The following is a 23,570-nucleotide window of genomic DNA, read 5'->3' on the forward strand; positions in this document are numbered from 1 at the left end:
CTGAGGGGACCTGGCAGGATTAGGATTTGCAGACGGGCGATGCCGGCATCCCAGGGAGCTGATCTGACTCATGGGGCAGGCAGGGAGTTTGCAAGGCTGGCCCTGCAGCCAGGGAGCCATTGATGCTAAGTGGAAGCGAGGGTGCTGGGGGAGGCAGGATCCAAGGCAGTATTCAGCCACTGGCAGGGGCTGAGGGGCGCAGCCAGCACCTGAAGGGTGGCGTGGGACATGTGGGGCAGCACTGGGCACACCAGGGAATGAGATACCACAAAATGGCTGGCTTGTTTGGCACCAGTTCAACACATTGCTCCCAAGCACACTGTTGGAGCCAGGGGACCCCCAGTGCTTTCCCACAATGCACTGCTGCACCCACCCCCTGGTAACAGAGACCCCTAGGCACACGGCTGTCCCGCCAGGCCAGATGTGCAGCAGTGCATTGTGGGAAAGCAGTAACAAGGGATGCCTGTGCAGGCAAAGAGCATGCCATGGAGGCAAGGGTCAAATGGTTCAGTCCTGTCTGCCTTGATTGCCTCTCCCATGGGCATGGTACACTCCTATCTGACCCCCCTCCGCCATTCTCGTAGAATGGTACAGCCCTATCTACCCAGACCCTCTCCTAAGGGAACTGGCCACCCCTCACCCACCCCCCATCTCCGGGATTGGTACAGTCCTGGCAGCCCGTTCCTTCCACGGCGTTTGCTCTCTGAATGGTACAGTCCAGGAAACCTCGCTGCCTACCTAACATGCTGTCCCCTGGCTCCGCCTTCACTGCCTTCTGATTGGTCGACTCAAGAGCAAAGGGCTAAAGCCCCTCCCCGATAGGTCGGCTGTCCCGCGGGGGCGGGGGGAGGTGGGTTGTGGGGTGCCCTGGCCCCTGGGGCAGGTTCGGTTGAGTCGCGAAGGGTCTGTCGCTGTCGGGAGCCAGGAAAATGGCGCTGACGCAGGGGACCAAGCGGAAAGTCTGTTATTACTATGATGGTGAGCGAGCGGCGTGCATGGGGTGGGGGCAGCAGGAGGAGGGCCCGAGGGGCGCTACAGGCGGGGGCTCCAGGGGGCTGCCCTGGGGGGCACTGAGATGGCTTATAGGGGGCCCCTGACTGGGGGGGCGCTGAGGGCGCACCCCAGTTGGTGGGGGAGGGGCTCCCGGGTTCGTGGGGGAGGGGCGCCCCCGGTTGGTGGGGGGAGGGCCGCTAAGGGGGAAGCTGCCTGGGGGGGGGCGGCGCCCCCTGGTTGGCGGGGTGAGGGGCGCTGAGGGGGCCCCTAGGTGGCGCCTGCCGGGGGGGAGGCATTGAGGAGGGCTCTGGTGACACCTGGCTGAGGGGGGGATGACACTGAGCGGTGCCCTGCAGGGTGCCTGGCTAAGGGGGGACACTGAGGAAGATCCTAAGGGGTGTTTGGCTGCAGGGGGCTGGCATTGAGGAGGCCACCGGGGGCACCTGATAACGGGGGCAGGGGCACTGAGGAGGGCCCCAGCGGGTGCCTGGTTTGTGGGGGGGGGGCTGTACTGAGGAGCTGTCTGGGAGCAGCTGGCTGAGAAAAGGGAGCCCTGAGGGGGGTCCGAAGGAGCAGCCCCTCTATAGAGGCCTGTGGGTCGCTGAGGAAGGTGCAGCAGGAAGAGGAAGTGAAGCTCTTCACAACTCCTGGGTCTGTGAGGATGTATCGAGACAGCCTTTCCCTCCACACTGGGGAGTTGCTGTGACACGGCTTATGATTTAAGGCCTGGCATAACTTGGTGGGACTGTAGATTTAGTGAGTGTGTGCAGGGATCCAGGCTTTATGCTGCGCTGTTCATCCCGTGGCCCTTGCCCAGGTAATGGGCTGACCAAGGCAGTTCACTCTTTCCCGCTGCGGTTGCAAAGGGAGGAATTGCAGTCACTCTGCTCTGCACGTTCACTACCGCGCGGGTCACCGTGTGTTCTGCCAGCAGGGGGAGGTGTTTTGGGAGAGGTGCATCGATCTGCACAAAATGGATCACGTAGTCCTCGTATAGATTATAATGTTTTTAGTAGTTGAAGCTGGCTAAAAATAGCTGTTCTCGTTTGGTTTGCTTTGGGGCAAGAGGATGTTTTCAACGATCATCCAGACTTGGTTGTCTAAATGAATTTATTCAGTATCTATCGGGGAATTTTCATGGCTTTGGTATAGTAACTTCCAGTACTAACTCCTGAAGTTTTCCTCAGATCCATGCCTTTGACTTTTGCACAGTGTCCCATTGCCTGACGTCCCTCGGCACCCTAGTTATTAACCTATACCCTGCACCCCTGTTGCCGTTGTCTCATGGTTTTTGTCCCATTGGCCTTACTCTAGTCATTGAAGGGGGGCTCGTTAGTTTCTGGTGGGCTTAGGCCCACCATCAATATATAACAAATAGTTTTGACTTGAGGGGTGTTCTGCCCAGGGTTCTCCCCATGCCCATCTTGGTGCTGTGCATGGACCATAGGTCATTTGCAGTGATGTGATTCTGATTTCCTCACCCCATCATTCTACTTTCCACTTTCTGTGCACGTTTGATACTAAACCAGAGTATTGGTGAGCTGCCACTGCTGAAACTTGGATGAAAACTTCAGGGTCCCTCGAAATACTGGTTTATGTTCCTTGCACTTGAGGAAACACTACACCTACTTAAGTAACTCGGATGTTGCATGAAAACTGTTTATGTCTGGAGATCCTTTTGTGTTTAGAAACGTAATTGGTCATCAGTGCATGAGCTTCTTTGTGATTATTAAGTGAGGAACGAGGAGGCCCTTCTCCTGTACGTGGGTTTCTCTCCCCTCTCCAGCAAGATAGCTAATGCGTGCTGGTTGTTTGCACACAAGATAGCTAAGTGACAACTCTATTTGATGTTGCTAGTTTACCTCCTGATAAAACTTTTACTCTGGTTTTACAGTGGGATAATGAACTATCAGTAGTTACCTTGTGGTAAAAACATTCCTTTTTTTATTGTCAGTTAACATGCAATCGAACATTCTTCAAGTCCATCTTATTTTAGGGCTCTTCCACACAGGGGAGCTAGTGTGGAATAATCTAGGGGTGATTTTAAATTGTAGTAGCCTTTTTTGTACTTACTGTGTGCATGCTCTGGCCTTGCCCAGCTAGGCTGCCTCATGTTCTGGCAGCAGATGGCAGTGGCAACCATGAAAGCCTGTGCACACAGATGTGCTTCTGTGGCTTTTCACAGCTCCACTCCGCAGCCCTGCCACCAGAATGTAAGCACACCCTGGCAAGGCAAAAAGGATGCAGCTGGCAGGAGGTGCTGGGTTATCTACATAGGCCTTCAGCTTGCTGCCAGGTGGAAGCAGAAGTCTCATTCCTTGGCAGAGGTGGAGTAAATGCAAGCAAAAGGGAGAGTTGTGGCATCACAAGGGATACTTGGTGTGAAAGTGCTTAAATTTTTGCTTGCAAAACTTTGTAATCTAAACTAGGCCTCTTATTTAAGGCTGATAGTGAGGAATAGCTACTGTGCTTTAAATTCACACCCTAGACTTTTCCATATTTGGTTCCTCTTTAAACAAATCCTTGAGGTGGCAGAGATATCCACTGCTGTAAAAGGGAAATCTGGTAACTTAATTTTGTTTAGCAGAGTAAAAACCTCAAGATATCATCCTCAATTCAAAGCATTTACAATCAGTCTTCTGTATTTAATTGAGAGCCCAGGGCATAACTGTAACAAGTGGCTGTTTTCTCTTGGGCTGCTGTTCATTTAGTAGTTAGATAGGGGCTTCACAAATATTCCCTAGGGAGATTCTTTAGCTTTTTCTCTGGTTACCGTTAAGCCTTTTTTATATTTAAAATTAACCCTACTTTCAACATGGGTGCTGTTGCCTCCATACAAGATTCTGTTTTAAGTGAGGAAAACTGCAGTTTCACTCCAAATAATGTTAATCTCCAGTGGAGATTGTGTCATTCTCTGTCTATCCAGAGACTTGTATTGGTTCAAGTACACTGATGGCCGAAAGTGGAGTTAAATCCCAGCACAGGAAAAGCTTCATTCTACTGCCCTGACAGCCAGCAGAGAAGTTCCTCCTGAATGCTGGGATATGTGATGAAATATTAGATACTCCCAACTGAGTCATCGCAGGCTAGATTGCTTCTACCATGGTTTTGAGTTGTGAAACTAGTTGAACTTTGTTAGTGGTGTGCATATATACATACACACGTAAATCACCTACACAAATGGCATTAGGTGCATCAGCCCAATAAGGGATGTGATGCTGATGGGCCTTTGTGCATTTCAAGCAATAATAAAGGACAAAAATAATTGAGACGATAGAAATTAGGAGTTCTTTCATCTTCAGAGTGCATAGCAGACTAAGTATCTTATTGCCCTCTCTTATTGTTCACCAGGGTAATGATGAATATCTGATTTTCCATTAGGTATTTCCTAACAGTGAATTAGGGAAATATCATTTTATACCATACCATTTTATAGATTAGGAAACTTGGTACAAAAAGCCTTTGTGATATGCTGAGTGAGTCATTGTCTTAGCTGAAATTAGAAGTTCAGAGTGCTGAGCTGCTAGTCCTGCTCAGAAAAATAGATGGTAAAGTTTCCCAGTGAAAATGGGATCCTCTTCCTATGTGGGATAGTTAAAATTGATGCTCACCTTCTGGAAATGATTCTAGAAGTTTTGTAATTTTGAGAAGGATATCATTCAGGGGCATACTGCACATAATGTGACGGGATCTTTCCTTGCAAGATACATGTTCAGTTAATCAAACATCTGTGATCTGCTGGAGGGTCGTGTTCTTTATTACCAGTGTAATTCTTAGATTGTCCAAGGCCTCAGTTAACCTGACTGTGATAACCAAAGTTGCTGTGAATCTAGAGAAGGATGTATGTGCATGAGATAGGGAGGGGAGCCCTTACAGACAGTCAAATTGTGGAACTAGAAAATGACAGGAAATATAGGTCAGCTGCAACTAAACAGCAGGTGGTTTCTGTCACTTTTCTCTGCAGTGATACTGCCTGAAGGACTTTCTTTCCACTGTAACCAAATACTTCTTGTTTCCAGGGGATGTTGGAAACTACTATTATGGCCAGGGCCATCCAATGAAGCCCCACAGGATCCGAATGACCCATAACCTCCTGCTGAACTATGGCCTTTACAGAAAAATGGAGATCTATGTAAGTATACGTCTGGCCACTAAATGAGAAAAACAATGCATGTGAGGCTGATGGGAGGTTTACTTAGTCTGCCAAGCTGTCACTTTTAATGCAGAAGTAAAGGGTTTCTGTGCAGACTCTTACACGCTTCTTGGAGAGAAGAACACAGTTAAAGAAAGAAAATGGTGAGGACTGAGTGCAGTGTGAAGACCATTCAGAGATGGGCATTTTCACTTACAGCTTCTGTAGTTTGTTTGGGATATTCTTCTCTCCATGCATGTGATAAATTTCAGTCCTTCTTAGTGCCTCTTAATTCCCCTTGGGAAATAGGATTATATTTCCTTTGGGTTCCTTTGCTGGTTTGGGTCCTGGTTGAGGTAATCTTGAGCTTTAAATTTAGGATTGGTTGTGGGAATGGGAAAGGAAGAAAGACTGAATTACAAATAAATGTTGCTGTCTTGTCTGTTACAGCGTCCCCACAAAGCGAATGCAGAAGAAATGACCAAGTACCATAGTGATGACTACATTAAATTTCTGAGATCTATCCGCCCAGATAATATGTCTGAGTACAGCAAGCAGATGCAAAGATGTAAGCTATGCATGTGATACTGCAGTTTCTTCTAATAAGAAGAGCAATCTCTGGGATGCTAGGGACTCATAACTGAACTGGAGGTTATAGCAAGAATCCTATGAAACTTTTTTTTCTCCTGCTTTAAGTTCACTTGACAAATCATTCTTTTTTTTTTTTTTTTTAAATGAGTTTGTCACTAGATTAACTGCTAAAACTTCTAATACGAAGTCCTCCCAGTGTGGTTAGTCCCTGATTTTTCTGATCTTGTTTCTTGTAGAAGCTCTTTCAAATTATTTTCTGCCTTTAAAAATGTCCTGATTTCTCCACTGATGTGCTACCAGGATTTTGCATAAGCAACCAACTTTTAACAGGGAGGTGTAAGAGGAAAAAAGGTAGTTTTTCAAACTTGGGAATTTTGATTGTCTACAGCATGACACAAAGCTAGATGGTAAGTGCTGAAGAGTCACTGTTTACCTGTTGAGGTTTGTGGTGAAATCTGTGGGTCTGCATAATATTTCAGCAGTCTTGAAATGCCAGTATCGCTAAACCCTATTGCAGCAGGGAACATCTTGTAGGTAACTTCCTTGCAGTAAGGAATAGAGATCCATGGCATTTATATCTTTTCCTGCACAAAAGTGCAGAACGTTTTATAAGTCAGCATAAAAAGCCTTTATAAACCTTACTCCTTAAATTCAGGACTTTGCAGTTTGACCATTCTAATTCAGATCCAGATCCTGCAAGCATGTGGTGTGCTGAAGTCTGTTTGAATCTAGTGCTGGTTCTGTGGTGGGGAGATGGCCAGGACCAGGCAGAAGTACTGGACGTGGATGTGAAAGTACTGGATGGTGATGGTTTGAGTTGGTTTGTTGGACTGTAGCTTCCATGTTCTGTAGGTCAGAGGTGATGGTCCCTTTAAGCCTCTGAAATCTATCAATCGGAGAATGTATTGTTTTGTGTCTGGAAGAATCTTTTGGTGGCCTGTAGTTATAAAAACTTATTTTTTCAGACTGCAGTTCTGTGCTAACATTATTCACAGATTAACATGGAATGAGCTATATAACTTCTGGCTAGTCTTAACAAATAAAAATGTCAGGAGGATAGTTGGATGGTGTTGCCATCCTGCACATTATTTCTCAAAACCTGTAACATTGTTTCATAGGTTTTGTTTTGTATGAAGTGCATGTGATAACTCTTCCAGAGTGTCAAAAGATTATAGTCTAGAGAGGCTTATATGCACTTCCAGTAGTACCGCGAGTGAAATGCATACAGGGCTCTGGCAACAGAGTTTAACAACTAAAGGAATGCGTAATGTGTGCCACAAGTACAGAAGGATTTCTTAGAGTAAGTAATATGCCTTGTTATACTGAAGTGCCTGCTTACACCAACCAAACTGTTTACCCTGAGACTGGAATGGTTCATCACTACCCAGGCTAGTCTCCCTTTGGTAAACTCAGCATTTTCAGTACTGTATTTCCACAAAAGGGTTTCACTTTAAAGGAACTACAACAAATATTTTTAAATAGTTGTGGGTGTGAGAGAAAAGTAAAGCGATTCATAGTTAATCCTAATGGCTCCCCTCCCTCCCTCACCTTAAAAGTGGTTGTCAAATATTAGCTGCTGTCTAACCACAGAATTAATCCAGTAAGCCTAAAGTTGGGATGAAAGCAGAAGGTGGTGGGACTGTACCCTCCATGTTCAGGGGTGGTCCCCAGTGAAGAGTCTAGCCACTTTGCTGTTCTTCGCTGTTGGGAAGGAGGATTCTGGGTTTTTTAGAAAGATGATTCCATCTTTCATATTGGACTCTTGACTACAGGGTAACTGAAATATGAAGCTCCGTGTCCCTCTGGCTGTTTTCTCCCATTCCTTTCTTTCTTTCTGTCTCTTTCCCACTTCAGAGTCTCATGCCCACTCTAAGGGGATCTGCTAAATTCCCTACCTAAACCTCCTGGATTCTTTGAAGGCTGTGGTGGGATGAGAGATCCATGTAAATTAATGGTTGTGTTATGGGCGACTGCATATGTAGATGCAAATGTTTTTGCCAAGCAGCAGCTGAGTGAGACTCTCAAAAATGGTCAGTTTTTTTGCTGCTGTCTGTGGGATTCTAAATGGCAGTAGTGACTATGTGCATTATTTTTACACTCACTCTGTGCCCTGGCACCGTCTGTCTGAAGACTCAGGAAGTTTATTCTGTAACCATAAGGACAAAAGATTTAATGTGTTGTAATTTGAAAGCCTATAGTCTGTAGAAAACTATGACTTAAGTCTTCTCCATCAGCAGGGAAAAGCTTACAACCACCTCTTGGAGTGGATTATTTGAGCTCTGCTACTTGCCATTCCCTACTGAAATAGTTGGCAAAGCTGGAGCATTCGGAAACATAAGAACATAAGGAGTGCTGTACTGAGTTAGGCCAGTGGTCCATCTAGTTCAGGCTCCTTCCCTGACACCCTAGTTATTAACTGTTGATCTGCACTTCTGTTTCTGTTTTATTGTCCTTTGTCTCAAAAATTAATTTGTTTATACATATAGTGGCCTCCCCCCACCCATGGAAGGAGTAGTGTAGCCTCTGGTTGGCTTGGGTCCACTGCCAACATACAACCAACAGATCTGTCTCTGACAGTAGCTGTAGTAGATGCTCTGAAGGGAGAGTATACGAACAGGGCATGTCTAGAGTGATCCATCCCTTGTCGCACCCTGTTTGACCTCCACCGTCTGGTTCAAGGATGTCGGAGGGTACATCTCTGACTTTTGTTTAATAACTATTAATAGACCTGTCTTCCATAAATTTGTCTAATCCCCTTTTGACCTTGGCTTTCTTATCTGTCTCTACAATGTCCGGTGGCAGCAAGTTTCACAGGTTTAGTTAGAAGCTGATAAATAGAAAAACTTCCTCCTGTTTGTGTTAAACTTGTCTCCTGTTAATTTCAGCAGGTGTCCCTTAGTTCTTGTATTCTGGGACTTTGTGAACATCAGTTCCCTGTTCACTTTGTCCACATCCTGCATGATTTGATGGATTTCTATTACATATCCCCTCAGTCCTCTTTCCAAACTGAATAGGCTGTTGCTCTAAGGGTAGTGAGCTGAGTGAGGCTTGCATCAACTGACAACAAAGACAATAACGTCTTCAGTGAAGGATGGATTGCTTGAATATTTAATTACATCTGTTAGATTTATTTGTTTCTAAAGTATTTGATTCTAAGTGCACTCAAGTCCTTAAATTAGACTTGCAGCATAATCTTTGCATCTTTTGTGTAGACTTATCCTATTAACACTACCTCTGTTTCTATTTTTTCAAGTCAACGTTGGGGAAGATTGCCCCGTGTTTGATGGATTGTTTGAGTTTTGTCAGCTGTCTGCAGGAGGATCTGTTGGTAAGTTCAAGAATCATCTGTTTTTGTTTTAGGAGGATGTATATAATTTGTAACTTAGGGAAATGCATATATAATATGCAACTAAAAACCAACCTTTCAGATTCCTTAGAATAATTAGGCTGATAGTTTACAATCGTTGCCCAGCCTTGAGGCATTTGAATTGGGTTAGTGATTTGTTAGTGATTGAGAATACTTTCATGTCCATGGATAAGGCCCAACACACATGATTAAGTATATGATCCATAATCCAAGGGTCACTTCAGTGGAAATGCTGGAGAATCTCTGTGCATAGAATCACAGCGCTGAGAGTGACATCCTTTCCATAAAGCTGGGACGTTTTATAAAGATACCTTGTTTTAGTTTGAGTTGAAAAAAGCATTTTCATTACTGTATTACTGAGAAACTGTTTTACTATACAGTTTCCTAAACTTTCTGGATGCCATCCTCACACCATCTCTCATCCCTTAGAGTCTCAGAACAACAGAGACTCCCTATGCCTGAAGAAGGGTGACTGCGCCTGAAAGCTTGCTATGAACTTTTTTCCAACTACTCAGTTGATCCAATAAAAGATATCACGTCTACTCAGAGAACCTTGCCTGCCTGTATCTTCACACCGTAGACTTCTAGGAATTCTTATTTCCTGTGTTAAAAAAAATATATATTTTTGTATCTGCTTCTGTATATGACACTTCTGAAGTGCCTATCCCAGTCCTGCAAAAAGATTAATTTCTGCAGATCCTTAGAGCCATGAAAAGTTCCTTGGAGTCAGGGGAAGTGTGGGAGGCAGAAATCTCTTTGCTTGTATTCAAAAGATCAGAAATCGAGATGTGTTAGAGAGAACCTTTGATTACTGGTTCTTTTTAGAAACCAGTAAATCCAGACTGTGCTTGAACTATGAACCAGGTTAACAAGGTCTAGAGAACTTTGGGTCTGCTTTCAAACCAAGCCCTGTTTATACTAGGAATTACGAGTGAGAGAGGTGCAGATCTTATGCTTCATAAATGAAAGCATGGTCTGAAAATCTGGACCCTTCCCAGTGCCTCTACAGCACATTGTAATCACAGCACATTGTAATCTCTCTTCTGCAGAGAAAATAATAAGCCTTCAGCTTTGGTTTTCCTGTTTCCCATTGATCTGTAGGAAAAACATGGTGTTTAAACCTCCTAAGTGTTTCAACTGGATGTTACAATAACATAGGCATACAGACCCACGATCAAGAAGGGCCTGTTGCCTCTGTTCTCAACGGTCTTTGTTGTCCTTCATGCTAATGTTTTGCACTTTTTCCTACAGCCAGTGCTGTGAAGCTGAACAAACAACAAACAGATATTGCTGTGAATTGGGCAGGAGGCCTTCACCATGCTAAGAAATCAGAGGCTTCTGGTTTCTGTTATGTCAACGATATCGTCTTAGCCATCTTGGAACTGCTAAAGTATGTGTGATACTTCTTACCCTTTTTGTGTCTGTTCTGCTGTGGTTTCTTTGGGCTTTAGGGTTTTTTTTTTCTCACTTAGCTCATTTCTATTGCTTTGTTAGCTGTGTATGTTCTGGGAAGGGCTTATTCAGGTATCTTCAGAGACGTGATGCCTTCTTTTCAGCCAGAGTCGTCATAATTATGGTATTATGCAGTAGGAAAGAGTCCTGGGCCACTCTGATATTGCTATTGGGTGCTGCTTTTCCACAAAAGTGGCACTCCTGTAATTTGTGTCCTCTTTGTTACAACTGACACCTTCTGGCTCCAAACAGCTCTAAAAAAGAGGCTTGGAAGTGAAACACACAGTCCATTGGTTGAGTCTGAGTAAATGGAGTTGACGTCAAACATCAGTTGCAGCAGCAAAAGCCACTTTCTGGGGTTTTTTTGGTTCTGTTCTGCTGTCATCTGGTTCAAGGTGCTACTTCAAGCTCCAGATCTCTTGCTTTGAGACTCCAGAGAGACAGCAAGCTGGCATTGGTACAGCCTGGGGATTAGCACCAAGTTTGTTTGCTGTCCTCTGATTTTGCTCTGTTGGTGAAGGCTGTTTCTATTTGGAAGAAATACAGCTTTTTGATTCCCTTCTGATCCTAGGTACCACCAGAGAGTGCTGTATATTGACATTGATATTCACCATGGAGATGGTGTGGAGGAGGCCTTTTATACCACAGATCGTGTCATGACCGTGTCCTTCCATAAATATGGAGAATACTTCCCAGGAACAGGGGACCTACGGGTGAGAATTAATGCTTTGCAGAAGCTTTCCTGGAATTTGAGCTGTTTTATCTATTCACTAATTTCACTAAAAACACTATTTTCCTTGTTTGCTTTTTAAATATGTTGTCCCCAGATGGCAGCTTATGTTAACTGGAAATATGTATGTGAGACAACTGGCTTTGTTCTTGGAAGGGATGCTTTGTCCCTATGATCATTTCTGTTGCCTAGTTAGCTGTGTATCACATTGTCTTTGTGACTGATTATGCAGTAATGGTGCTCAGACAGTAGTTATGCTACAGCTTTGTAGTTTGATTATGCTCAGAAAAGAGACTCTGAGCATGGTATCTTGGTGTCCCTACTTTTTTTCTTTTCTTTTCCTATAGACCCAGAGTGATATGCAGGGCATCTAGCATCTTGTGTGCATCTCCTGTCACAGCAGGATGCTTTTGCTGTGGCTTCCTGAAATTGAACTTCTCATGACATCAGAGTGCATTGAATAGAGGGTCTTTGCTTGTGGACCCTCGAAGAATTTGCCATAATCTAGTAATTGGGTCCCAGTGTAAGGCTTATCTGCTTGGACTCCTTTTTTTTAAATGAACCCTTCAGTAAAACCCAAGGTCTATATGACTTGCACATCAAACTCATTGACTCCTAGTTGAATATTTGACTTAATGCTAAGGCATTGGGCATCAGCTGTATAATAGAATACCAAGATGCTGTGTTACTCCGTTTCCTGATTGTAGTCTCATGTTGCTTTCCATGGTAAGATTAATGAACTGAGTGTTGTGGGCCAAATGCATCCATTTAAGCCAGGACTGCATCTTTGTTGCAATCAGCAGACCCCATCCTCTTACGCCAGGACAGAATTTGTCACCAAGTGTCTCGGCTTGGATTCTGAAAACCCTGGTGGACTCTCCAACTTCCCTTTTTCAAGTTGGCATATGGTGTGTGTATTGGGGTTTGGTCTCTGGTGACACTTTGCTCTTTCCTATTGTTCATTCTGTTAGGATATTGGTGCAGGCAAAGGCAAATATTATGCTGTCAACTATCCCCTCCGGGACGGGATTGACGATGAGTCCTATGAGGCAATATTCAAGCCGGTAAGCCTCTTTCCTGAGTAAAGTCTCTGTGGGATGATGCTTTGTAATGTCACATATTGATGACGAGGGGAGACCGTTCCGTACTGTAAGAGTTTCTAGAGTTCTATTTTTGCCGAGTGGTTGTGGTCATTCATGAGGAGAGTTTTGTCTGAAAGATCCCTGATGTTGCCTGCATGGGGTGGAGACCGACAGCTTCTAAAATGCTGGAGATATCTCCATATCAGCAGCTGACGTGGTTTTTGTGTTGCTGTGACATGGTCTCGTGGGAGGGTGTAACAATGGATTTCTTGTCCAGGTGATATCTAAAGTGATGGAGACGTTCCAGCCCAGTGCAGTTGCCCTGCAGTGTGGATCAGATTCTCTGTCAGGGGACAGGTTGGGCTGTTTTAATCTGACCATCAAAGGTAAGATACTCTGTTTCTAAAACTGATCTTAAGGAAAGGTCAGACATGTAAAGTACAGTATCTGCTGGCACTTGCACGACTGATATAATCAGACTACATTGGAAAGCTTGCTGTCCCTCACCTCATGAAGCTATTTCCTGTTCCATATGCTGCAGGTCATGCCAAGTGTGTGGAGTTCGTAAAGAGTTTTAATTTGCCCATGCTGATGTTAGGAGGAGGTGGCTACACAATCCGCAATGTGGCTAGATGCTGGACCTATGAGACCGCCGTAGCTTTGGACACTGAAATTCCAAATGGTAAGGCTGGTGATGTCTTGTAGCAGAGATCAGGGAAGCTCAATTGCTATGAGCAGGTGTGGGAGATCTGTAAAACAGCCCAAGACATTTCACTAGCTGCAAAATTCTGCTGTGGAAGTCTTTTCTGACTCTGAACTGCTGTTGCTTGTTTACGTGTCCTATTCTAGTTCTCCCCCACAGAACAAAATACCCAGTGCTATGTCACTGAAATGAGTGGGTCTTCCACTGAAATCTATTGTGAGCACTTCACAGAGTTTGGTCCCACTGTTCCTCCCAAAGCAAGTGTTTTTTTTGTTTGTTTGGTTTTTTTGGGGGGGGTTGTTGTTTTTTTTCTATTGCCTACAAGTGCAAGTGGGGTTTGAATAGTTCCTGGACCTGTATTGAAAATCAGTGCATCTCCTGGTTTTAATCCCCATACAGAGCTTCCGTATAATGACTATTTTGAATACTTTGGACCAGACTTTAAACTTCACATCAGTCCTTCAAATATGACCAATCAGAACACCAATGAGTATCTTGAGAAGATTAAGTAAGTGCTTGTATCTGCGAGCTACATCAATTCCATTACACTTGGGGCTTGTTTCTGTGAGTGACTGTTCTTACATAGGCTGTTCTTGTCTGCTCTGGTTGTAGGCAGCGTCTCTTTGAGAACTTACGGATGCTTCCTCATGCCCCTGGTGTCCAGATGCAGCCAATTCCTGAGGATGCTGTTCAGGAAGATAGTGGAGATGAAGATGAAGAAGATCCTGACAAACGCATTTCAAGTAGGTGTCTGCCTGTAGGTATGAGTTGGCTTGTCTGATTGTAAATCAGGCTGCTGTAAGCTGAACGGGATTAGAGAGGTCATAACAAGTACAGTCTTTGGGTTGAACCATAATATTTATAAAAGAAATGCATGACTTACCTTGACCTTTATCCTTCTGTTTGAGTAATTTGATTGTGCTCCTTTTGTTTGATTTGTCATCAAACAAGTTTGTAGCGGTAGGAGGTATCCCCTGCATTGGTGGAGAGGTACTGCTGCCAGATAACTTTCACAATGAATGCATCTTGATTTTAATATTGGAGTTCAGACAATGCCAGTGCCTCCATATGGTGAACAGCTGTGACAAGCTGCCTGCAGTTGGAGTCTAGAATTTTGGTGGATAACATCTTTTAATGGACCAGCTGCATGACTGGGATAGACAACCTTTGAGCTATCATGGTACCCTTTCTTGGATCTCTGGAAGAGAAGCAGTTGGAATGTCACATTCTGATTCAAGAAGTTGCCAATTAAGAGTGAAATCACCATCTTGTATATCCTGACAATCTAATGTCCTTTGTACCTGGTAGTCCTATTTTCTCATTGTAAAAGTTTAGTTAACCTGATCCTTTTGGCAGGTGTAGTCATCCTGCTGTAAACCTCATCCAAAGCCTGTCGGTTGGTTATCGCATCCTGATGCTGGCAGATGGAAATGATTGGCATAAGGTGTGACACTGGTAGTCATGTTATTGTTAAGTTTCTTGGCATGGCGGAGCATTCCACATGTGACTGTATCCATAAATGTGTAATGCTTTGCAGTCCCTGAGCTCTGGCGTGTTTGATGTAGCTTCTGCCTCTTTGTTCTCAGTCCGCAATTCTGACAAGAGAATAGCCTGTGATGAAGAATTCTCAGATTCTGAAGATGAAGGAGAAGGTGGTCGCAAAAATGTTGCCAACTATAAGAAAGCCAAGCGTGCAAAAACAGAAGAGGATAAAGAGGAGGAGGAGAAAAAAGGTAGGCGTAATATGGAAACTCAGTATATTGAGCCTCTTTGGGGTTGCCAGGCCAGCTGTCTGTGACAGGAATGTATGTGGGGAGCAACATTTCACTCTTCATCACAGGGTTCTGTTTCTGTGATTTGCCTTTTTATAGGTTCCCCCAGTTCTTGATGGGTTAAGTTTTAGGGTGTGGGGGTATATGTGCTGACATCCTTATTGGTTTCACTGGGAATATTAATAGCTGCTAGAGGTGGACCTGGCTTCAGGGGAAACTCACAGCAAATAGAAGGTCATCACAACAAACTCCAGCAACTTGCAGCGTAGGCTGGGGTGTGGTCCATGAGTGCCCAGTTTTTCCGAGGCTGGAGAAGTTGTTTGTTTGTTTGTTTTTTGGGGGGGTGGGGGGGACACACACAACTCTTTGAGTTTACAAAGGTTAACTCTGGTCTAGCAAATTTAAAGCGTACCCTTGCCTCAGCGTCTTGCTTATCACTACAAGAATAAAACATTATTTAAGTTTTGAGACAATGTCCTTAAACACTTCTTTGCCATTTTTGTCACTATTCTGGTACAGCAGTTTTAGTGACAAATAATCATCACCTTTGCTAAAGCTTTGACATGAGATTTTTTTAAGATTTGGTGGGGGGGAGGAAATGCATGTGTGAATATGAACATCCTGGTTTTCCTGTTTCCTTGAGGTAAGAGGCTCTGTGACTCTAAACTCCTTGAAAATACCACCTATTCTCAGGTGTCTGCCCCAGTTCCCATTACAGTGGTGCATTGCAATAACATTTTCTTAGAATGTCTTTCATTGAGAAGGCACTGGTAATGCTTTTCATTGACATCATGGGGGTGATTCTCTGAACTCTACCTTTTTAACAGGCCACGTGTCAGTAAATGCAGCCTGAGTCACAAAAAATGAATGACATAATTGTTGCAGCCTTCAAAACAGCTACCCAAAAGTTACAATCTTGAGCTTCTTGTGATCTGGTATAATAAAATAAGTTACCAGTCTGGTAAAGTCTGTATTCTTCATTACTGTCTGCTTCTTTACTGGTCTTTTTATATTTATTTTGTTTCTGGGGCAACTCCTATATTCACAACAAATCCTAGTGACTAATTGAAGGCCAGTTGAAGACGGTTTCAAGGATACAGAAGTGGCTAAAAGCAGGTTAATGGCCAATACCATGACTTCATGTGATTGTGCTTGGCCCCTTTCTTAAACTGGACCTGGCTGTTTCCAAACTTTGTCAACCGCAAGCAGATTATCTGGTGCTATTTGGATTCTCTTTTCTGCTGTAACTCTGAAAGTGGATTTCCTCACCAGTGATCTTGTTTTCCTGCAGTCAGAGCTTCTGACTGGTATCCATTTTGACTTGCTGGGCTGATGCCTGGTTGGTGTCTCCCTGCCACTTTGTTATGTAGAATTTCTCTTTCCTAGATGAGAAAGAAGAGGAGAAAACAAAAGAGGAGAAAGCGGAACCTAAAGGGTGAGATCCATTTGTCTGAACAGTAGTGAAGCTGCCTTGTTTGTACTTGTGCATTTCTGTTCCCCACTTTGGGTTGCAGCATGACTTAATGGTTAGAGAAGGGTCATGGGAACTGGGATGGATGGAACCAATACCGTTACTTTGTCAAAAGTTCCCTGTGAGGTTCAGTTTTTCTATCTTACCTGTTCGTTAAAGACGGTACCAGATTCGTTTTGGAACTAGCACTTTGAGATCCTTAGATGAGACGTGTTAGATAAATATGAAATAATTTTTTTAGGCAATGGTTTTAAAACTCAAGGGTATGTATGTGTAAGATAAAGATGGGCATTAGAGCATGATAAGCTTCTTGGGACAGGACCTATGGGTGAAAGCTTTTAGTACGTTGCTATAGCTTGTTTTTTGTCTCAATTGCTTGTTTAACTTACACTCTCCATTCTTGGTTCTACAGGGTAAAGGAAGAGACTAAATCAGCCTAAGATGACTGCAACTGGACAATACCTGTCAGTACATAGTTATCATAGGTTAGCTCTTCTGGTTGCCTCCCATTCCATAGGATTTATATTTTATATATGTTTCTGTATATATTTCTATATAAATATATAAATGACTTAAGAACTGTAAATTATTCCTCGCTGCACTCCGCTGAGAGCAGATGGGGAGGATTCTGCGGAGTAGACAGACTGCACTGCCCAGAACTGGCAACTGGGAAGTTTTGCTCTTGCCTTCCACTGCCTCCTTGGTGTGTCTTTTGAAAAATCACTTTCCTTCCCTTACAGTTTCTTTTAAGATAACAGTCTTCTGGAGAATAATAATTTAAGTAGAAGTAGTATCTGAATTTCAGGTTGGGTGGAAATATGGCCATGAAACTTTGTGGGAGATTTTGAATTCCCAAACTACACCTGTGAGAGACTGCTCCATAGAGCCCATCTGATTTTTGCCATGGCAAGTAACTGCAAGCTGGTGCCACTTCTCAGGGTCAAATAGTGCAGTTCTTGAAAAGAGTTGGCTACCTACCTGCAGCAAATTTTGTTGAAGGAGTTGAAGCAGCTGAAAAGTAAATCTGTAAAGCTCTCTGGTGCATCAGCTCAAGAGCCTTACTGGTACAGATCTGGAGAGTCCAGAACGAAAATCACCTTAAGTCTGTTAAGATTTTTTTTCCAAGTGGATACTTCCAAGTCAAATTAGTGTGGCAGCATTATGCATCTTAAATGAGAGGAGGGCTCTAAAGAACACTTTAATTTCTTTTACCTAAATCCTTGTATGTGGAGGAAATGTTACTGTCCCTTACTGTCCTGCTTAGGTCTCCCTGCTCTTTTCCCAATCAGCTACACGTGCATGTATAGCATGTATTCTGAGTGGTGAATGTTGGCTGAAACCACTACAGAAATTCCCATGTCATCCAAACCAAATTTGAATAGAGTCTGCCTGAAGCCTCTCCTCAGTGTTGCCACTCACTGAAATTTCTCACCTGCTGTGAAGCACAAATGATTTTTTAAATTGGACCTTTCTTCTTGCTGTCTTGGCCAATAATTTTGGAGAACCCTTTGAATCTGCAGTCTGGAGCTACTGTTTTTGTAGTAGAACAGCAGATAGGGCTTTGTATCTTTTTTTTTCACTTTTTTCTACCCCCTCTCCCCCCAGGGTTTCTTGAGCACAGGACTGGTCTTTACCTCATATCTCACTAATTACAACTGATCATTGGATGAGCTTTCTGTGAAATGCTTCACTGAGCTCCAGCCGTGCAGAAGTTTTGCAGACAGTTTTGACTCGCTGCTCTCCTTACTCAGGGGGATACTTCTGTCCACAAGAGGATCTGTACCTCCCACAGAGCGCTGCTGATAGTTTCAACTCTTAATAATGCTGCTAACTTAACACAGGTTATTTTTTAAATGTTTTATTTTTTTAAGTACTTTTTTTTTCCCCCCTTTCCACCGTGAGTTTTTAGTCTCTTGAATCGGAGTGATGTGCAGCTTCTCCTGCTCTTCAGTGTTTGTATGCAAAGTGAGAGAGATCAGTGTATCTGTGTGTCTGGGAGAAAAATATGTTGTGGTTTTTTAAAGATGCTTTTATTTTGAATTTTGAAAATCTTTGTAATAAAACTGGTACATTTCTATATTGGTGTGAATTTACCCTTTTGCGGCGAGGAGAAATATGAGAAGAGGGAATCTGTTCCGTCTTTACTCTTGAAAAATAGTGGAGTAAATCATTAGTGACAAGTTTAATAGATCACTGTTAAGAAATGGAAATTAGAGGCTTTTGACAAGATTGTTTATGCTTTTAGCACATTCTCTACCTTGATCTTTAAGGGCAAATGGAAGCTCTGGCTTCAGCTTGTTCACTAAAGCTTGTAGCATGCTGAACTTCCTGTGACCTGCACTTAACATAGCCCTACTTCTTGCTCCTTTTCCCCTTCACTGATGGTCTGGCACTTTTTTTGTATGTGGCCTTTACCCAGTTACTTGTTTCTTCTAAATTAAAAATTCTCTTCCTCTCACTCCTGCACAAAAGCTAGTTTGGGATGCCATTGATTTTTTTTGCTTTTTTCCCCTTGCATTCTACGTCAAAGATGAGAGGTGTTTCTTCTCTGATCCCTTTAAACAGGAAATTACAGCTGTGCTTTTATCTAGCAGTATCCTCATTACTGCTGGAGTTTGCAACTTGTTTTGGATTTCTTCTACAGGAGTGGAAGTAGATGAAGTCCAGCTTGTTTAAAAAGTTGTTTTAAGTACTTCAGGAAGCAAAGTGAGTGTCGTTTAATTCCAGCTTCTCTTGGCATGGTCTGAAGCAGGGGAATGAATGGCATGGAAAGATTTCCTGGCTTAAGTCAATGATGATCATACAGTACAGTTAAGGAATGCAAGCATCTTAGAAAACCCTTTTTTAAGTTTAACTGGAGTTGGCTTCTGTGCCAGCACGTGAACCAAATTCTTAGATACCTTTTAGCTCTGCCTTTGTGACTGTGGCTTGATTACAGTCAGGGTCATACTTTTCAAGACAAAAAAAAAATGTAGCTTATGTGAGCATATGAATAAAGCTTACTTTCATCAGCCTGCCAGACCATTCTCCCTCCCTCAGGTTCAGTCTTACTTAAAATGGCTCCTATATTGCAATATCTAGTTAACCCTATAGGAGTAGTTTGTGGCTGCACGTGTAACAGTGACATGTACTAGCCTGCTTCCCAACTGGATTAGGGCAACTGCACAGACACTTAACAAGTCTTTATAAATTTAGTGTTGAAGAAACAGGTGTTTGTGATGGAATCACATGTAATGTAGATAAGCATTGGGTGAGGGCATCTTTTGTCTGCTCTGAAGTACAAGGAATGACATTTATTCATTCACTGTTTACTGCTGGAAGACCATATGGCTTTAATAGCCAATATTAATAGCAGGTAGAGGGTAGGTAATTAGGAAACAAAGTACCTCTGAAAAGACTGAAGCTGTGTAGTTCCAAATATAGGAGTAAATACTGGCTTGCAGACAATAGTCCATCTTAATGGAAAAACTGGAGTTTGTGGTTCCTTGTCAAGTAATTAAAGCTAGATTCCCCCCCCACCCTGCAGTTCCTCTGTGAGAGGGTGGCCTAGTCAGTCAAAACAGGTAAGAGTTTAATCCGTGACCGCTTTCAAAAGCAGGCCACAGAGCAACAGTGGTTATTGGCTCTTGTTCCAGACTTATTTGCTAGCAAGAGCAACTTTTAATGAGGTTGTAGTTTTAAAGGTAAACTTGCTCAATGTACTGCTCATGCCCTCCTTTTCTCATAGCTTGCTTGCTGCTGGAGAACAGTCTTCTACTTGAAGCAAGAGTTGGAGTAGAGGTAGCTGGGAGGAACTACCAGCACTAAAGGATTAGTTTCACTGGGAAAAGCCTCACCTCTTATGATGATAGGCCCTGAGTAGTGCCACAACTCACCCATGCTAAAGGCTTTAGTGAGTGATTGAACTGAGCTAAAAAACAAAACATTCTGATACTCCAGATAAGTCTACCTCAGCAGAGGAATACTACAGGAGGCAAGGACCTCAGTTACCACCCATTAGTTGAAAGGTCCATTGCAATCTGTTTAGAGCCACACCAGTCTTGTTCAGAGAAGGGTCATCATTCTTTTTTGGAGAAGATTATTCAGGATCCATGCAAAAGGAACTCAAGTATTGGACAGACACCTACAAAAGTATGTAATACCTTTAGGATATTTTGGGGGGGCAGGCATAGAGTATATGAAAAGTCCTAGTCTCTAGATTTAGATCCGTTCCACATCCATTAAGTAATCATGCAGTTCAGATAGTTACTACCCTGCAACAGCCATTGGGTTAAAGAAGCAGTTACTACCCTTCAGTGGCTGGGACAAAGATGACTCACCAAGCTCACCCATAAAGGGGGCACCATTTATTCCTTTCAAGTGTTACAATAAAACCCATACAATTTTTTTTTTTTTTTTTTTTAGAAGTTAGAAAATTGCAAATCAAGTGTCTTGGCCATTAAAAAATTATTTACAGAGACAAAACAAAGTTGCTTCACATTATACAGCTGGCACTCTCCCCTCCCTCCCACCCCCCCCCCCCCCCCCCAAAAAAAAGAAAGTTATTCCCTTAGAAGCAAAATTAAAACACAGCGGACTTACAAGCTTTACGGTTTTAAGCCAATAGTAAGACATTATAAAAAACTAACCAGATTAGCTTTTAAACCATTGGTTTCTATAAAAAGCACAAAATACTTTAAATGAAGTCAGAACCAGGAATGTAAAACTGAGGTGGGGGGATAGTGGGGTAGAAAGAATCCGGTAAACTTCACTGGCTTGTTGGGCTTTGAAAGCTGCTTGGGAGATTAGTTGAAACAAGTAGGCCAGTAGAGATACCACAGTTTGGTGTAATATCTGGGTTCTCAGTAAACTGTCTAAATAAATTCCAGTTATGTCCAGGATTATCTTCCTCCAGAGTTTTAAAGGATTGTGGGGGCAGGGAGGGAAGCTACTCCAAGTTGTAGTGGTGGAAATCCAGATCAGTTTTCTAACAGTGTGGAGTTGTACTAAAGGCGGGGGAGAAATAATTCAGGTGTCTTAATTTTAGAAGGTGTTGTCAGTTCTACTTTGAAGACAGAAGGTGTGGGCAGGTCAGCAAATCCATGGTGTTACTGGGATGAGGAGGATGGCACAAAAGTCTTAAGTTATGATAATGCCAGGTGGGCTCTACTCTTCCTTTTGCTCAGCTGCTGCAAGTGTTGTACTGGGCTCAGGCTCTACAGGTTTTGAGGGCTCCTGTGGCTTAGCCATTTCCTCCTGAGTTTCTCCTGGCTGTGGCTGCTGCTCCTCCTTGGCTTCCCCTGCTTCTTCATCTTCCCTTTTAGGCTCCACTTCTTGCTGCCCTTCAGCAGCAGGAGCTGCAGGACTGTTCTCTGCTGCAGCAGCTTTTTCCTCTGCCTTCCCCTCCGGGGTTGTAGTGGTCTGCTCGGTTTCACTGGTAGAACAAGTGGGGTTCTCCTCTCCTTTGGCTTCCGCTTTGTCCTGCTCATCGGTGGGAGAGGACACGGAAGAATCTCCACCCTCTTTCTTGTTCTTCCTGAAGGAGATCCCACTCAGCTTGAAGGACTTCTTGAAGGAGAACTTCTTCTTCTTCTTGGGGGTTTCCTTGCAGGGCACAGCTCCCTCAGGTTTGGCCTCTCCACCTTCAGCAGCGGGGGCTGGTTCAATGACATCTCCGCTGGCAGACTCTGCCTTGGCCTCCTCTTTGACCGGTTCGGCAGATCCATTGCCATTCACTGGTGGGGCTTCTCCATCCGCCTTCGGAGACACGTCCCCATTGATCTTCACGTGGCCGTTCTCCTGTTCGGGAGGGAACCGCCAACACGTTAAGAAAAAGCCAAGCTGTGGCATCATCTCCAAGAAACTGGAGATGGATCAGCAACAGCTCCTGCTTAGTTGCTAGTGGGTTGGGGGACAGCCACCACATAGGATCAGCGGAGGTTGGCTAGGAAACCTGCATTCTTGTCTCATTACATAGCCGGCTGGTGGGAAGGGGGTGGGAACAGGAACCTGGGGTGATCCGGCCAAGAGGCTGGGGGCTGGATTCTCTCCCTGCGCCGGGGGCAAGCCTGGCCTGCCGTTTCCCCCCCTTCCGCTAAGGGCCGTGGGGGGAGACCCCAGCCCTGGGCACCGGCTCCTACGGGACGGCCGAGCCAGAGGCCGGGCTGGTCCCGAGCGCGGCGGCGCGGCCAGGGGGCGCCCGCGCTCCATCCGCCGCCGCCGCCGCCGGGGCGTGGAGCGAGCCCCGCGCAACAATGCGGCCGGGGCTGGGAGGGGGCAAGCGGCGGCCGCCCCCGCCCCACCGTTTGCTTCCCAGTACAGGGGGGAAAAAAAAAAAAAAAAAAAAATTAGAAAGAGAAAAGCCACAAGCCGGCCGCAGCCCCCTCCGGGGAGCCCGGCCCCGCACAAAGGAGGCTGCAGCTGCCCGGCTTTGCAAGCCCCGGGGGGAGCGCTGGGGGCAAATGCACCTCGAGCCCCTCCCCGGGGCTGCGTGGGGGCTTCCCCCGCCCCTCCCGGGCCCCGCAGCCCCGGCTCCCTCCTTTGTTCCCCTGCCCGCACTCCGCGCCGGGGCTGAGCGCCAGACAAAGACTTGCCGCGGCCCCGGCTGCTCCAGCCCCGGGGGAGCGCCGGCCTCCCCGGCCCCAGCACAGCTGGCTTGCAGCTGCAGCAGGCACCCGGCACCCGTGGGTGGGACCTCGCCCGCCCTTTGGGAGCGGGGAAAGGCACCCGGGGGTGGGGGGCATCACCCCAGCCGGGGCCAGTTCTCCCCTCCCAAGTTCGGGGAGGAAGAAGACAGACAAGGCTTTCCTCCAACAACCGCGGCTCTGTGCACCAGGAGGAGGGGAGGGGACCGCCCCCCCATACACACACACTTTCCAACAGAGACAAGAGGCACCCACCTGGCCATTGGATTTGGAGGGAGAGACCGATACGGCCTCTGCCGACTTCTGGGCGATCACGTCTCCTTTCGCTGCCTTGGAGCCCTGGCTTCCCATGTCTGCGCGATGGACAAGCCAAATCCCCCGCCCGGGAAAAAACAAAAAACAGGGAAAAAAAGAGAAAAAAACCCCCAAGAGAGAAAGAGAGCGGCTGGGGGGGCGCCCGAGACCCCGCCGCGCTGTCGGCTCAGCGTCGTCCTCCTTCAGGCGGAGGGAGAAGAAGTAGCGCCCGGGCGGCGACGTCCCGGGCTGCTACGGCCAGAGCCCAGTGCGGGGCGGGGGTCGGGGGCCCCCGGCGGGGAGAGAGCGGCCTGGCAGCAGGCAGGTCCGGCCCGGCTCGGCAGCTCCGCGCACCTAGAC

At 45.2% G+C, this 23,570-nt stretch overlaps 2 protein-coding genes across 2 annotated transcripts; one reads left to right on the top strand and one right to left on the bottom strand.

The window, feature by feature from the left end:
• The first annotated feature begins 839 nt into the window (after nt 1-839).
• Nucleotides 840-18,370, top strand: HDAC1 (histone deacetylase 1). Its single transcript, XM_090056894.1, has 14 exons — nt 840-978; nt 5,013-5,125; nt 5,576-5,693; nt 8,970-9,044; nt 10,335-10,473; nt 11,107-11,248; nt 12,237-12,329; nt 12,625-12,733; nt 12,889-13,029; nt 13,450-13,558; nt 13,663-13,793; nt 14,637-14,783; nt 16,209-16,257; nt 16,706-18,370. The coding sequence occupies exons 1-14, from the start codon at nt 930-932 to the stop codon at nt 16,731-16,733; spliced, it is 1,443 nt and encodes a 480-aa protein (XP_089913020.1). The 5' UTR covers nt 840-929; the 3' UTR covers nt 16,734-18,370.
• MARCKSL1 (MARCKS like 1) lies at nt 18,136-23,570 on the bottom strand. The gene is made up of 2 exons (XM_090056895.1): nt 23,172-23,570; nt 18,136-22,071 (listed from the first exon to the last, which is right to left on the bottom strand). The coding sequence occupies exons 1-2, from the start codon at nt 23,265-23,267 to the stop codon at nt 21,439-21,441; spliced, it is 729 nt and encodes a 242-aa protein (XP_089913021.1). The 5' UTR covers nt 23,268-23,570; the 3' UTR covers nt 18,136-21,438.

Source organism: Crocodylus siamensis, chromosome 7, assembly GCF_052110815.1.
Source record: "Crocodylus siamensis isolate JL-2025a chromosome 7, ASM5211081v1, whole genome shotgun sequence".
Taxonomy (NCBI): domain Eukaryota; kingdom Metazoa; phylum Chordata; order Crocodylia; family Crocodylidae; genus Crocodylus; species Crocodylus siamensis.